The sequence below is a fragment of the Tetrahymena thermophila genome (genome assembly GCF_000189635.1).
Source record: "Tetrahymena thermophila SB210 genomic scaffold scf_8253887, whole genome shotgun sequence".
In the NCBI taxonomy this organism is placed as follows: Eukaryota; Ciliophora; class Oligohymenophorea; order Hymenostomatida; family Tetrahymenidae; genus Tetrahymena; species Tetrahymena thermophila.
Window position 1 is genome coordinate 320,380 of NW_002475959.1, and position 17,193 is coordinate 337,572.

Sequence of the window (17,193 nt, forward strand, 5' to 3'; positions counted from 1 at the left end):
TAAAATTGAAAATTTAATCAAATTTCTTGATTTTAATAAATTAACTTTTTTCAGAATCTTTCTTACATTATTCTGGCTCTTGCTTGTAACTCATTTATTTGCTTGCTGCTTTATTTTCTATAATACTTATATACAATCTGGATACTTTTCTGTAACCTAATATGATCTCTCTTGCAATTACATGAAGTACGTAATTGGTCTTGAATGGACAGTCGAAGCTATGGTAGGCTCCAGCTTCGGAGATGTTTATCCTTCGACAGAAGGTGAGATCTTTTTAACAATAGTTTCTATGGTTACTGGTGGTATATTTTATTGTAAAATATTTTCAGATTTCAGCAGTCTCTTAAAAATCAGCCAACAAACCAAGATGGAAATATGGTATAAATAATTATATAAAGATTCTTTTTACAGACATTCTGATTTAAGTATAATTTAACTCTTTATAACAATTGAAATTTCAAATGAGGCTTTTATTGAAGCCTCAATGTACTAATCTTTATGGAATATAAATAATTGAACTTACTCACAAGCTATTTTATTATATCGAATGATTATTATGAAAAATTAAATAGAATAATTGAAAATATTTTAATAATTATTTATTTTAATTTAAGGGAAAAACAAGAATAGGTATATCTGTTTGCAAATAAGAAATAGGTATCCTAAAAGATTTATGATAAAATACAGCATTTTTACAATAATTTTGAAGATGGATAGAAAATAAGTAATATTTTTTATTTAATAATAATAGAAATATTAAACAATTTTTTAGTTAATTACTATAGTATTATTAAGGAATTACCGACTTAGTTATAACAAGAAGTAGCTCTGGATATTAATGGTGAACTCATTTCTAATGTTTAAATTTTTAATTTAGGCTCGCCTTAGTTTGTTTTAAAAATGATTAAAAAGCTACATCCTAAAGTAGCTGTTAAAGATGATTATATCATTAAAATTGGAGAGATTGCAGAAGAATTTTATATAATTAGCAAAGGGAAAGTAGAAATGCTTGGCGGTGATAAAAAGACTGTAAATAGAATTTTAGAAAGTGGTTCTTATTTTGGGGAAGTAGGTATCTTACTCAATCAATATAGAACCTGTTATGTCAGAGCTTAAACAGATTGTATTTTGATGTGCATAAAAAAAGAAGATTTCCTTTAGCTTTTAAATTAGTTTCCATAAGTTAAAGACTTTCTCAAAAAAGTCAGTTAATAAAGGTTTGCCACAACTAATTATGAGAATTTTAGTGCTTAATATTTACCTTAAAGTAGTTTTAAATAAGAAAATATAAGCTAGCAACATGTGCAATTGAAATAAAATTTTTGTAATTTATTATTGGTTTAATATTTAATACAATAAAAAATGATACTTGATAAAAGAAAGAAATTTCTTCTTATTTTAAGTAAAAATAAACTTATGTTAAAAATTGTAATTTAAAATTTAATTAAAATTTGTTATCTAAAATAATTCTTCGTTTTCATTAAATTAAAAAAAAGGATTTAAATTTTTTAAACTTATATTTTCTTTAAAAATAGTTAATTCTAATCAGAATAATTTACTGCTTTAAAGACGAAAGAAATTACCATTTATTGGTTTACGCTAGTGTGATGATTCATAGTCTCATATTTAAAATGAGTAAACTGAAGAGATATAAAATCAATAGCAGTAGATTCAAAGTAGTGCAGAAATAATTTTTACTGAAGAAAGTATTCATTAATCTTTTGACAATTAAAACCTAAAAAGAAAAATATAGAAAATATAATAAAGAAGTGACTTAAAGGTTTTAATCTTAAATGAAAATGTAAAAATTTAACTTATTTTAACAAAAATAATTTTAATAATTTATTTATAATAATAAGATTTTAATTTTCTGGGTGTTGATACTATTAACGGTTTTAACTTATAACCTCTTTTACTCCATTTATAGTATTTGTTTTAATGATGATTTTGATTCTGATTTAGCTATTGTTTTTGAGGTTATTAGCTTTGTAACAAATCTTTTTGATTCTATATTGTTCTCTAAGCTATCAACATTTTCCAAAAAAGACAATGATTTCATTTTAAATAATAAAAAAATATTTTTTTAGTATCTAAATCAGGAGTTATTTTTTGATGTATTGTCTACAGTTCCTTTTAGCAATATTTATTAATTAATATGTGGTAGTTTGAATGTAAAAAATGACACTTCTTTAGTTAGATTGTTAAGATTTTTAAGATTAATTAAATTTAGAAGATATTGTTAATATCTCATTATTTTGCAAGACCAATACAAAATCTAATTCAAATATAATTCCTTCTTGACCTTAGCTTATTTGTACTTTTTTATGAATCATCTTAATGCAGGGATCATGTATAGAATTTGCAAGTTTGAATATGATAATGCTGATACTTCATCCCTTGGTTTTTAAATGAACAATTACTCAATTCAGTAGGAAATACCTTTTATGGTGAAAAATGTTTATGTTAACTTTTTATATTGGTCTTTCTGTGTAAGCACTCAAGGTAAAATTTTATCAAAAAAAAGCAAATATTTTTAGGTTTAAATTAATAAAATTATATTCATGAGAATATTTTATTCTATTTGTTTTTAAATTATAATTTTATATTGGTTATTGAAGTTTTTAAGTAAATTATTTAATTAAAAAATAGGTGCTTATGGAGATATTTGGGCTATGACTTCAATAGAAAAAACTTATTAGGATATTGCAAATATTATATTTAAAATATACTTTTGTTACTTATTTGCTCATGTTTCCTTGATTACTGAAGTAAAAAAAAGTATGCTTGCACTGCATCTTGAAGAGCTGGACTCTCTTAAACAATGGTCAAAACTAATAGGGTTGTATTCAAATATAAAAGGTAGGATTAGGAAATTTTACAATTACAAATGGATGAAGTAGAAAGGGATAGAGGATAACCAAATATAAGATAGCTTGCTACCAGAAAATATCAAAGAATAAATAATAAAAAAAGGAATGAGATTGTAAGATTTTTTAAGTTAAGAAATTAAAAAAATTTTTTTATTTTAATAAAGCATAGTAGAATTAATTAATCCTTAAGATAATCCATTTTAAGGAGGAGCTATTACCTAATTTTTAAAATAATTTGAAAAAATTTTGGTTCCTAGAGGTGAATTTGTATTTTAAAAAGGAGATTTGGCTTAAGAGATGTATTTCATAGAGGAAGGAATAATCTAAATTGTAAAGTTTAATGATGACTTAAAAGAGGAAATTTTAGGAGAGATATACAAAAACAGCTATTTTGGAGGTCTAGAATTTATTAATAAAGTTCCTACTCTTAGAAAGGTCTCAGTTAGAGCCAAAACAAATGCTTGTCTTTATATGCTTAAAATGTAGTCATACATAGATATTGTGTAGGAATATCCTTTTTGCAAGCTGTTTATTGAAAATCTTTTTCCTTTTATGAATGTAAGAAATTTTTTTAATATTAATGTATGAAATGTTAAATTTAACTAAAAAAAAGAAAAAAGAGAAAAAAATTTTGTAAGACTCATTAACTTAAATTAATGTTGAAGAAAGTAGTTAGTAGAATTTAAGTAGTTATAATAAGAGAAAAAAATCATTACAAAGCTAAAATATCTTCTTACACAATAGCTCTAATGTAGTTGATTAAAGTAATGACCAATAAAATATTCTGAAAAGATTAAACGAAAGCTAAAAGAGACTTAAAATAAAAGTTATAAAGTAAGAAAATTTGGTTGTACTTAATCAACATATTATTTATAAAAATAATGAGAATAGCAACCAAGAAATTCTAATTTATAATGAAATGATTGGGTCTATTATTTAAACAAAACTCTTATATGAGAAGATGTATCCTCTTGCAACATAAGATCAGATCAAACAGTAAAACAATAATTAAATTTAAGTTGTTGATGGTAGGAATGATTGTGGTGGAAATAATGATGAAAATAACAATAATAATCATTAAATTGAAAGTTTAACACATTTGTAGTCACCACAAGGAAACATTTTTAGTAGAATATCAACTAAATCAAAGATATTTTAAAGCACAATTGCTTAACTTGAAAATTAAATTGAAGATTTAGTATAAAAAAATTAACTGCTGCAGCAATAACAAAATAAAAAAAGAGTAAGTTTGTTTCAGTTTGATGAAAGCAATAATAATTTGTAAAATCATTAAAAGCTCCCTTAAATATAAAAATAATAGAATGTAGAATTGTGTTGTTTTAGCAATATTAATTCAGATGTAAATTTAATGGATGATAGTCCACAAAAATAAGAATACAATTAAAATACAGAAAGAAGATAATCATCAAATTAGTAATATCTCAAAAGTATTTCTAGTTAATACTAGTAAGCTTTACATTAACAAAATAATAACTAAGTTAACAAATAAATTGCTCATTTTAGAAGATAATCACAAGATAACTCATTTCTACAAAGCTTTAGTGAAAGGTATTCAAATAATTTATTGAAACCCATTCTCGCAGGAACTGCTGACAGTTTGTCACAAAAAGTTAATTTAAACGATATTAGAAAGAAATCCTCAATTCTATTAAATTTGCAAGATTAATTTTTTTTTGATTACCTCTCAAGTCAAAATATTTTGAAAACTAAGCAACCATTTAGCAGTGTGCCACCTTCGATAGATGAATTTTTGTTAGAGTTAGACAGCTAAGAATCTAATGATTCAGAGGAAGAGAGGATTCAAAGTTATTTTGAAAATAATTTGGAAATAAAAGATGATATTATTGATATAATTTAAAAAGATTTTAAAAATGTTTTATTTATTACAGAAGAAGATTAAGATGAAATTCTATAAATGCTGAATGAATTAACAGACAATGAATATAACTCATGTCATCAAAACAGTGATGAAAAAAAATAATGTATGTTTTATGATAATTCAGAGTAAGAAGCTAAGCAATATAATTGCATAAATACAAATAAAGCTAATTAAGAATTTGTTTAAAATATTTAAGAAGATATTTTATGTAACGATAATCTAGAGGATATTTAAATATCAGTATTAAATTAAAATATCTCATTTTCTTAACTTAGTTTTGATTTGGAAGAAAAAATTGAATAAAATAAAAATAAAACATATTTAAAGAATGCATTAAATATATTAAAGTAGAAAGATATTTATTCTTTATAGAATTTTGGCATACTTGCCTATTTCAAATAAAGATTTAATTCTTTAATAAATACTCTGTATAGGATTTTGTCTCAAGTAGAGTATCAAGTATCTTTAGATTAGTATTATTTTACATTGATAATTCCTCTGCACATAGCTTTCACAACTATCTCATTTTACAACCCCATTCTCATTATAATTGAAATTTTAGTTATGCTAAATGAAGTAAGATATTTGGTAAAATTAATTTAATCTTATAAAAATACCAATCAAGAAATATCTCAGTTAAAAGTTATTCAAAGTAAATTTTTTTATTTTATTTATTCTCATTTAAGGCTAAAAACAAGGATTTATTTTATTTAAAAATATTCAAAAAGACTTTGTTTAAAACTAAGGAGTGAAGGAAATGAATAAACTGCAAGAAAAAATATACTTACAAAAGAATTTAAAAAGAAGAAAGATAAAGCTTGCTTATATAATTTTTACTCAAGTTCTTTTGTTGATTCCTTTTTCAATGATTTTTGATTTAATTGAACTAGAACATAGAAGAGACAAATATATTTTAATATACCTTTAATTGATAAGAATACTTCCTTTCTAAAGATTATTCAATATTTTATCCAAACTGAGAAAAAGGAATATTTATTTATGCAAAGTAATTGAAACATTGATTATGTATTTGTTAATGTGCCACGTTATAGGTTGTATACTCATAGTATTAGGAAATATCGAACCTGATTTTAATGGATCTTGGAAAATTAAAGTACCTGCTCCACAAAACAATTTTCCTAATAATTATGTAATTTTTAATTTTTAAAAATAAACTAATAATTCTCTTTTTAATTGCAGAGAGATAAACTAGAAATAAGCAATTAAAGCTTATACTTATAAGCAGTTTATTGGGCTTATGTTACTACTTCTCATGTAGGTGTTGGTGATGTAACAGGAGTTAATCTAAGAGAAAAATTATATAGTATATTAATTATGTTCCTGTCTACATTCACCCATATTATATTCTTTGGAAACTTCGCTTCAATGGCTAAAGATGCCGGTTTTATTCTTAAAATAAAGCTTGATTAAAAGTATGAAAGAGTAATTAAAGCTGTCAGAAATATCAATCTCACTTCTTTCTAGATTCAAGTCGAAGTAATATTTAGAAATTTTATGATTTTAATGAGTTATTTTATAAACAAAATTTTAAGTCTTACTTCAACTTTATATGGAATGATTGTCTGGGAGTAGACGAGAATTAGATCGTTGAGAAATTACCTTTTTCATTGAAAGTAGACATTCTAAAGAAGAGATATAAAAATTGTATTAATAAGAGTAGTCTGTTCAAACTAAACTCTTGGTAGATAGATATGAATGTAGTTAATTCAATCTTGAGATTCATGAAAGTTAAAATATATTTGCCAAATGACATAATCGCAGAGGCTGGTAGATCATATGAAGATTTATATATTTTCTTACAAGGAAAAGTAGAAGCCTTTTAATTTAATGGAAAAAAAGCTTATGAAGGTGAAATAGGCTACTATTTTGGGGGATCGCTAGAAAAATTGCCTTTGACTGTTTACTATCAAGCAAAGTAAATTAATTTAAAAGAAAAATCGTAATTATTTGTATTTTTATTTTTATTTAAAAGAAATATTTGCAAAGTTGGTGTTATTGAAAAGCAATAAATGTAATATCTTTAGATAGTATTTCCAGATTGGTATCAAAAACTAATTAGCAGATAAAAAAGAAATTATTCGTCTTAACTCTTAAATTTAAGTTTCTTCTAAGAAAATATCCGCAACACCAAAATAATAATTAACAGCAAAAATAGAATGATAAATTATGAAATCAGCGATAAGTTAAAAGAACACTATGAGCAAATAGCAGCTAATTTTTTTGAAATAGAAATAAGTAAAGATAAGTAGCATGATAAGCTAGAAGATATACAAGTATTTGATCAATTTAACATGACTGAAGAAGATTTATCAGAAAGTTAGCAATGTAACGCGAATGGATTCAATCGCTAAGTTACAATTAATGAACCCCAATCCCCAAAAGAGAATGATGTGGAGAGATTTAGAAGAAGTAGAGATATAAATAAAACAATGATTTGGAACTTTTAAAATGTTTCCGTTTAAAAAAGCTAAGTGACTATGTCAGATGTAAATTAATTTTATTATCCGAACTTAAAATCTAAAAAATAATAAAAAATAGTATAAAATTCAGAAAAACTAAACTTATAACTAGCCATTTATTATTTGTCTGCCTTAAAAGAGTAAGAATCAATAGTCTTAAGGAAAATCTAGAGTTAAAGACATGATAATTCTTCATTTTAGTTACATATATAAGCTAGTTTAAATTAAAGATGCAAGATATAAATACTTTTTACATCCTCATTCTTCTGCTTCCTTCATACTATAAATCATCAATCTTGTATTTACCTTATACAGTTTGATTTTCACTCCTATATATGCTTGTTTTGGCCTTCAAATATCCACTCTCCCTATATTCTTTGAAGTATAATGTTTATTTTAAAGCAAACTACTAATTAATTTTCAAGAAAAATAATAATTTTTATTTGAAATATTTAAAAATATATTTAGCTTTTATTTAATTAAAACTGTAAATTAAATAATTCAAAATATAAAAAAAAATAAATCTAGAATAAAACTATTAAGAAAATTAATATTTATTTTATAAATTAGGTACTTCACACAGTCTATTTATGCTTGCAGTTATTTATAGATTTAAGAACTCCATATTTTAAACAAGGAGTGCTTGTTACAAACAGTAAGAAGATATTTGTAGATTAATGGAAGTATAAAAGTCTAAAGTTAAGAATGATTTGTATACTTCCATTTAACATAATTCTTTGGAAAATTAACTAAAATTATTAGGATATATCATTTATATTAAAATTATTTTTGCTTTTACTGAGAGGAATAAGGACTCTGTAGCTCTTTGTTCTAGATGAAATTCTCTTAAAAATTTCAATATAAAACAAATCTAAACAAAAATTCTTAGAAATTCTAACAAGTTGTATAAAATTCTTACTCTGGTGGCATTAATTTTCTTCTATTTGGATATGGTATGCATATAATGTTTCTCTCCCGAATTTTGTAAGATTTAAATTTTCAGTTTTAAGGAATATTAAATAAATATATTTAATTTTTGTTTGATTTTTAATCATTATTTTCTTTTTAATTAAAATTGTTAGCCAGAATATAATTGGGTATAAACAAATAATTTATAGGAAGCTTCTTTACTTGAGAAAATATTAAATTGTCTATTCTTCGTAATGAGTACAGCTACTACTTGTGGCTATCCAAGCATGAAATCCAATAATGATATGGAAAGAATATTTTTTATTTTAACTATATATTTTGGAAATGCTATTATAGCTTATGGGTTTGGACTTATTGCTGAGTAATCACTTTTATTGCCTGAAAAATATCAAGAAATCAATAATAAAATTAAGTAAATTAAGAATTTTAATTATAATTTATTGGAAATATTTGTTGAAGTTGGTTTATTTAAATAATTTCAACTTATTAATCAAAGGCCTTCATCACAAAATAGATTTATTTTTTTTTAATAAGAATGAAAATCAATATTTAAAATTTTTATATGATAAAGCCTATTTTATTAAAAAAATAATAAAGTTTGATTATTTGTTTCTTTACTTTTTTTGATAAATATTTTATTAAATAGACAGTTTAGACTTTTATTAAACGATGGTTAAGTTGAATAAGTTAATAAATAAATTCATAAAAAGATAGAACATTGCTATTTGTACAAATTACATTCAAACTTATCAGTTGACTAGGATCTGAAACAAATTCAGTCTCTTATTCCTTAGACATTAGTAAAAAATTTATTACCATTTCTTAAATAATTATTAATAATTAAAATAGTATGATTAGCTTTATCTTAGCCATTAAACAAAATACTTACAGAAAATACCAATTTTACTAGAGTTAACTAAGTCTATTAGATTCAGAGATATATAAAAGTACATAGAACTTAAGATTTTCTTGCCTTATGATTTCATCAATACAAAAAATTCCCATAATTAAAATTTATATTTTGTGAGCAAGGGTAGTGTGAATATTCTTTCACCAAAAGAGGATACTGTACTTAAAACTCTAAATGAAGGAGAGTATTTCAGCTCAGTAACTTTAAATAGATATGGAAAAGTTTATTTATGCAATACCTTTACCCCTAATTTTGCAGAAGTAGTTTAAATTAGATTAAAAAATATCAAATAAGTTTTCAATACTTTTCCTGAACTCAAAAAAACAATATAAAAAAAAGGTAAAATTCAGATAAAAAAATTCTTTTTTATTTTATTTAAAAAAAAAATTATTTATTTATTTTTGATTAAATTAGCAAGGAAATAAACACATATTATTTTATCAGAAAATGAATTTTAAATGAATATTCTTACTAATTTTTTAGAAGATGAAGAAGAATAAATAAATAATTATTCAAAGTTCAGAAAAATAAGTAATAAAGATAATGATTTAAGTTAATCCAGAATTTAGAACGAATAAAATCAAAATATTTCAGAGGAATAAAATTCATCAAGCTATGAAAATTTAAAGATGAAAAATTTCATTAAAAACATTCAAAGCAAAAGTTAGAAATAAAGGTTTAACATTTCATTACCTAATTTGTGTTAAGTTAACCATAATTAAGAAAAATAATTTAACAATTCATAGTAGAATTTATAAAAAGAAAATATCAGCACAAAAATTCCTTCAATGAGTAAGAAAAGTTTTAATGATATTAAAAGGGATTTTCTACTTGAAGACGAAGATGGGTATATAGTAACTGAATATATTTGCACTGATGAAAGATATTCTTCAAGCGACTGTTCCTCAAGTTCAAGCAATCAAAGCTCTATAGATAGTGAGGATTAAAGTGATTTTAATTAAAATCTAGCAATTTATAAAAGAAAATCCTATCCTACTTCAAAACCCATGCAATATTTCAAAAGTAAAGAAGCTACTAAAGACAAATAAATTAGTAGCTTTAAAAAATATTAAATATAAAAGGAGCTAAAAAAAGAGTTTAAATAAGTTACTTAGAATTAAAATGATAGCTTATATTAAAATAAAGAATAATGGTAGACAAGCAGTTATCCTAAAAACATAGCTCTGTTTGAACAAAGTATTATTAAATATTATTTACTATAAGTAAATTTATTCATTTTTTTTAAATTAAAGTACGAAAAATTTCTAGCTCTAAAATTAAAAAGTAATATACTTAGACCTTGAATAATTTTTCTAATTAAGAAGATATTAATTAAGACTAAATTAACTTTAATGTTGACACTGCAGATAAATCAATTAAAATAATTCAAAATAAGAGAACAAGTATTAAGAGATACTCCAAAATGGGTTTGAGTCAAAATAACTAACTTTCTTTCATTGAAAATTCTAAATAAAAATGGAAGAAAAATTTTGTTAATTAATAAAATAAAAAATGAAAAAAATACTTAATTTTATACAATGTGAGCAATCATAATAAAGTCTATTTCAATCTCTACTAAAAATTAAATAAAATATATAAAAAAAAATTTTTATTTTTCAACGAAACATTTATTTACAAAAAGAAAAATAATGTAAAATAGCAGTATATAAATTTAATTTAAAAATTTTTATAAATTAATTTTTAGATTATTAGAATTATTACATCAAATATAAAAAAATACATTTTTAATTTAAAAAAATTCAGTATAGAGCTACTAAGATATAACATTCTAAAGTTCAATTTACTTAGTATTATTTCTATGTTTAATTAATAAATAAATATTTTAAATTAACAATAGATTGGCTAATTTTATTTTATCAAATTTAAAAAATATTTTTTTTAATTAAACTAAATATTTTAATGAAATTACTAATTAATTTTGATAGATTCACAAATTTAACAAAGAAACAATTTATATGTTTAACTTTTTTATGTAAGTTGATAAGTTAAATGGTCTCTTAAAAATAGTATTATAGTACAAATCGAATTTTAAAGAAGAAATAATTTTTAATTAATTAATATTAGTAAAAATTCTAGAAGTTAAATAGAATAAATCAAGACCTTTAGTTTTTAAAATAGAAATATTAAAGATTAATTAGTAAAAGAATCAATCTATGAATAGATCATAGTTTTTAAAACCTAAAATCTTTTATAATTATTCAAGATTTCGAATTATATCCTTCGATTCATGGCTCAAATATCAAAATTTTTTCTTACTATTTTATTTTGGTAATATTTATTATCACTCATAAGTATTTATTAATATTCACGCTTGATTTTATAAGATATTTTGTTGTTCAACAATATTGGTTAAAACTTTTAGTTTTTAAATTAATTTTAAGATAAAAATTTGAAAATCTATTACTTTTAGGTTTATTTACTTATTATAAAATTAAAAGAAAAAATGAAATTTATTTAAAAATATATTGCTCAAATTAAAAACAATTAGTGTAACATCATTTTTTATTTAAAACTTTTGAATATTATTAAAAAAAGGATATTTTATTTATATTATTAGTAACATATACAATGTTACAATGTAGTCATATTTATTTTGATTTTATTTGTTTTTTAATTAATAAGCTTTTGAACTTTATTAAACATTAATAATAACCATAAATTCTTAAAATTTAAAGATTTATAAAAATATTTTTGAACAGAAATGTATCATGCTTTTAAATTATAAAATGAGAATCTCTTCAGAATGAATAAAATTAGATAACCCTAAATTATATTTTTAATACAAAAAAATGATGTTATATTAAATTTTTTCTGATAAATTAAAAAAATGAAAGGGATTTTTTTCTTTTATAAATCGTATTTTTCCAGACAGACATCTCGGTCATATTAAGTGGATTTAATTAAATTTTGAAATATATATAAATTTAACTTCTAAATATTTCTTTTATCCTGGTTGTAAAGTTAAGTCTTAATTACATGATTAATTTAGTGCGAATAATTTATAATGTATACAAATCTTATTTATGTATTATCAGACAAGCGCTAATGTTATTTTTACATTTATTCTTAAATAAGACTTAACTTTTCTAAAATTTTATAGAAGTTTTAAAAGTCTATTAAATGAGTAAATGAAAATAAAAAATCTTTTGGGAAAAATTAAAATTATTTTCAAAATAAATATTCCTTTTTTTTGTTAATAAGAAGTAGTTTAAATTTCGTAATTGGCTTTCTAATAGAATTTCTGATTAGCAACTATTTGGCATTAACATCTTTTGGAAAAAATTTTTTATTATAAAAGAATATTTTTATAAAAGAAGATAGATTTGAAAAAAGTCAATGAAACTAAATTAATATTTTTAACATTGTAATTAGATTGGACAACTAATCTAAAATATAAAAGAAAAAAGACACTCTTTCTCTTTATAAAAGAATACATTTCTGTTGTATACAATATCTAATTAGAAAAATGTGATTTATGATTTATAATATTAATACAAATATTACAAAAGATTTTTAATTTTTAGACAGATATTCCTTCATATTCGATCGCAATTGCAGTTTAAAACCCTCATAAGGTACATCCTAATAAATAATTAATAAAATTTTTCATAAAAGAATATTTAATAAAAAAGAAAATGAATAAAAAGATTATTGCATTATTATTGTTGGTTGCAGTTTGTGCTGCCTAAACAATGGAAAATGGTCCTATTGTCCGTGTTCCCATTATTAAGAGAGCTAGAACTGAAATTCAAAAAAAGAATCTCCTTCTTAGACTTAAGGGTATTTATGACAACATTATTAACAAGGTAATTTTCTAAAAAATAATTTTCAATAAACAAATAAACATTAATTTGTTTAAATTCTTATTTAAATTAAAAATTTTAATTTTTTATTTAAAATAGATTTTCGGAATACGTGCTAATTCTTATTCTGAAGTTAAGGTCTAAAATTACGCTGACTTACAATATTTCGGTTAAGTTTAAATTGGTACTCCTGCTTAAACATTCACTGTTGTCTTAGATACTGGTTCTTCTGATTTATGGGTTCCCGGAACAGTAATTCTTTAATTTTGAATTTTTTACTATGAATATGAATTAAATGCATTTTAATTTACAATATATTGAAAAATTTTAATATAACTTTTTTTTATTATTTCAAAAAGCCTTGCAACTCATTACCCTGTTTGGTCCACAACAAATTCAATCCTAAGAAATCTTCCACTTACGTTGACACTGGTAAGTCCTTCTCTATTCAATACGGTACTGGTGCTGTCAAGGGAACTGTTGCTAATGAAACTGTTTCTTTGGGAGGTTTGACTGCTAAGAACGTCTAATTCGCTAACGCACATTAACTCTCTATGGATTTCTAAACCACTAAGTTTGATGGTATTTTAGGTCTTGCTTACAATTAGCTTTCCAACATCGGCGGTTTAACTGTTTTCGATTAATTGGTTGCTCAAGGTTTGGTTGCTTAAGACGTTTTCTCTTTCTACTTCAGTGATAAGGAAAACAGCGATGATTCTGAATTGGTTTTGGGTGGTATCGATTTTGCTTATAACTCCACTGCTTTCAAGTACTATCCTGTCATTCTTTAAGCCTGGTACGTTATTGCTGCTGACTCCATTTAAATCGGAGGCGTAAACCTCAAGCTCAACACTGCTATTGTTGATAGTGGTACTTCAGTTATTGTTGGTAACGCCGTTGTTTTGAATCCCATCATTAAGTTATTCCCTTCTAAAATTGACTGCTCTCAAATCAACACTTACCCCAATCTTACCATCACTATCTCTGGTGATAACTACGTTCTTGGACCCCAAGATTATATTGTTTAAATTAATTTACAAGGCTAATCTTAATGCTTACTTGGTTTCTAAGCTCTTGAATTACCCGCTCAATTAGGTAACTCCATCATCTTAGGTGATACTTTCTTCAGAAAGTACTACACTGTTTATGACAGAGTTAATAGCAGAGTCGGTTTCGCTGTTGCTAATCACTCTAATAACAAGAGTTAATGATTTAAAAAATATTCTATTAATAAAAATATCAATGTATGTATACATGTAGATTTGTGTTTAATAAACTTAAAATCTCATTAAAAAATAAATACCACTAAAATCTAATTATTTTTAAGTTTTTTTAAATAATATTGAACTCTTTATTCTTCAAAGATTAATTATTTTTTTAAAAATAAATTCTTCATAATTAATTATAGTAGCTTTTAAAATAAAAAAAAATAAATAAAAAGTTGATTTGATCTATAAATATGTTTTCCTATTTTAAATTAGAAATTTATTATTCTTTAATTTTTTTAAAATATTTTTTTTATCTTAATAATTTTTATGAATATAAAAATTAAAACTTACTCATAAAATATAAATGTATGTAGAATAAATTGATTAATTTAATGAAGTAATACAATATTGAAAAAAGAAGAAAATCCTATCAATTTAAAGCAAAAAATATCAATATTAATGAAAGTTTCATTGTTTGCTTTAATAGAATTTATTTTATTTATTACAAAAGATGGTTTCTTTAAATCAAATAAATTTGAACAAATTAAAAAGTTAATATTCATACACTAACAAATAACAAGTATATACTTTTAAAAAAAAAATATTATTTTTATGAATATTATATTATTTATATATGATAATTTCTCTGAATTCTTTCTTTCATTATTAGCAACAATAAATCATCATGACATTCTTAATTAAGTAATTTAGTATAGCTAGTACATAAAAACTGGATAGATAGATGAAACAAGTATTTACGGTATTATCATTTTGATTAATTTAGTAACATAGAAGATAATATTCTATGATCTATTACATCAAGATTCTCTGTGCCTTCACATCTTGATAAGAAGAGTTTAATTTATTCCAGTTGCAACTCTTATGATTAGAGTACTTTAAATTACTCTTAGAGGTGATTTAAATTAATTTCATCTAGTTAAAAATAAAAATTAATAAATTTCAAGAAATTAATTAGATAAATAGAAGAAAACCTTGTAAGGTGCTCATCGCAGTGTTTATCTAATTTGGTTTTATTTGTTCAATTGCTATTCCTATGAGATTTAAAGCAGCAAGCTATTCTTTGCTTAATAAAATCATCACAGCTTTTTTTAAAAATATTATTTCCTTGTAAAACTTAAAGAAATCTAAACTCTCATCAATAGATTTCTCTAATTAGTCTTAAACATCTTGATTAAATCCTTTGGAATATAAATTATCCTTATGCTTGCATAATCTAATAAATAGTTTTAAATAATATACATTTAATATATTTTTTATTGAATAAATTTAAAAATAAATGAATAAATTTCATATTTAATTTGCCAAAAATTTAATGAAAATTAAATAAACAATTTTACTTATTTCCAAAAAGAATTTTCTCAAGCTTCTGCTTGGTAGAGATATCATTTAAAATTTTCAAATGTTTTTCTGTTTGCTTTTTAATAAGATTAATATTTTTAATCTAGTTTTTTTAAATACCATTTTGATTTAGTTAATTAACTTTCTAAGTAAAGTTATTATTTTTTTGAGTGATAAATCGATCTTTAATTATTGGGCTGTTGTTTCCTTTCTGTTATAAATTTGATTTTTATGGGTAAGATTATTCATTTTTTGCCATATTTGGGACAAAAACTCTCAAATTTTTTTCTAAGTTAATGGAATTCTAAAAACTTTCTACTCTTTTCAGTTTGAATTTTTATTATTAATCAAAATTTAAATTTAAATTTTCTTATTCATGCTCTTCTTTAATAAAGTCATTTTCTTTTTTTTCACAATTACTTGTCAATAGCTGCTCAAATACTATTTAACTAGATTTTGGTGTAAAAAGTTATGGTAAAATATTACGTTGGCTATCATGTACTACATCAGCTTTAGATTCTTAATTTTCTTGAGTTTAAATGCTTTATTATTCTTAAATTGGTTCATTAAAATTGACAATCTTGTTACTATTGATGACGTTAAAATATGTTCCTAAAAATAAATTTTATAACAAAATAAAAGAAATATCTCTTCTAATAAAACTTTGTGCCATCCTTCTACAAAAATATCCTAAAAGTATTAGCAAAGCTAAAACACTATTACAAAGAGCTAAAACTTGAGTAAATATAGGATATTAAATATAATTATAAATAATGCTCTCATCTAATCTAAACATTATTTCAGATAACATTTTTGAACCTTCTTAAATTACTTAAGAACGAGGAATAACAGAGCTTTAATAATTAAATGAATTTAAAAAAGAATAAGTTTCTTATTATTAAATTAAAAATCCTTTCTTAACATTGGTAATTGATTTTTAAATTTGTAATTCTTCATAGGCAAATACATCTGGTAAACTCATACCTTAAATTACCTTATATTGATCTTGGATGACTTATGAAGTTGTGTCAAAATAAGAAGTTTTTATCTTATAAAACAGGCTATAATTATTAATTATGTCTGATTATGTTTAGTTTGAGCAATTTTGTGGAACAGTAGTTGTTATTTGACCACTATCTAAGCAGTTATATGATGTTACAGCTATGTATGAAAATTATCTACCAAAGTCGGCTAAATTAGTTAAGTGAAGATCAGGATATTTACTAAAATCTATGCAGTAAAGGCCTTTTAATTATGGACTTTAACATTTTACTATATTCAAAGGTAAAACTTAAGTTTATCCATTAACTGAAGAGAAAAAATAACTAAAAAATACTTTATATAGTATATTTTACTCTTCTTCTAATTCCATTAAAGTTTTACTGTATAAGACTGAATAATAACCAAATGCAAACATTTCACTATCTAATTAGATGTCAACTTAATCAGATACTATACCTTGTTACCTTACAGTAGGTTCCATTTATCCATCAAAGTAGAGGTAAGATTAATAAAAGAAGTAAATGCCAGTTAAAATAACAATTGTTACTGTTAAAATAGAACCGAAAATAGTTCTTTTTTTTAGTTATTATTTACTTGCATTAAATTAAATGGATTCAGAGAATATGTCTAAATTTTTAAAAAACTCCAATATCTTTATTTTTTTCGTTGACATTTATTTCTACTTTCTTTTTCTTCAAATTTTTGTTTAA

The 17,193-nt window shown here is 22.7% G+C and overlaps 3 protein-coding genes across 3 annotated transcripts; 2 read left to right on the forward strand and 1 right to left on the reverse strand. All coding sequences in view use genetic code 6, as the record gives it.

Moving 5' to 3' along the window:
- Positions 1-181: 181 nt before the first annotated feature.
- Positions 182-10,394, forward strand: TTHERM_00647460 (cyclic nucleotide-binding domain protein; the record flags this gene model as incomplete). Its single annotated transcript, XM_001027455.2, has 19 exons — positions 182-378; positions 615-724; positions 773-1,324; positions 1,536-1,801; positions 1,860-2,502; positions 2,650-2,983; positions 3,035-3,428; positions 3,484-5,117; positions 5,205-5,422; positions 5,517-5,920; positions 5,971-6,267; positions 6,324-6,706; positions 6,764-7,277; positions 7,330-7,632; positions 7,821-8,234; positions 8,333-8,592; positions 8,827-8,980; positions 9,030-9,429; positions 9,505-10,394. The coding sequence occupies 19 exons, from the start codon at positions 182-184 to the stop codon at positions 10,392-10,394; spliced, it is 8,367 nt and encodes a 2,788-aa protein (XP_001027455.2).
- Positions 10,395-12,746: 2,352 nt separating this feature from the next.
- Positions 12,747-14,125, forward strand: TTHERM_00647470 (eukaryotic aspartyl protease; the record flags this gene model as incomplete). Its single annotated transcript, XM_001027456.1, has 3 exons — positions 12,747-12,917; positions 13,014-13,166; positions 13,274-14,125. 3 exons carry the CDS (start codon positions 12,747-12,749, stop codon positions 14,123-14,125), a joined length of 1,176 nt encoding a protein of 391 aa, XP_001027456.1.
- A 763-nt stretch (positions 14,126-14,888) lies between these two features.
- Positions 14,889-17,156, reverse strand: TTHERM_000647479 (transmembrane protein, putative; the record flags this gene model as incomplete). Its single annotated transcript, XM_012800941.1, has 3 exons — positions 14,889-15,055; positions 15,115-15,356; positions 15,481-17,156. 3 exons carry the CDS (start codon positions 17,154-17,156, stop codon positions 14,889-14,891), a joined length of 2,085 nt encoding a protein of 694 aa, XP_012656395.1.
- Positions 17,157-17,193: the final 37 nt, after the last annotated feature.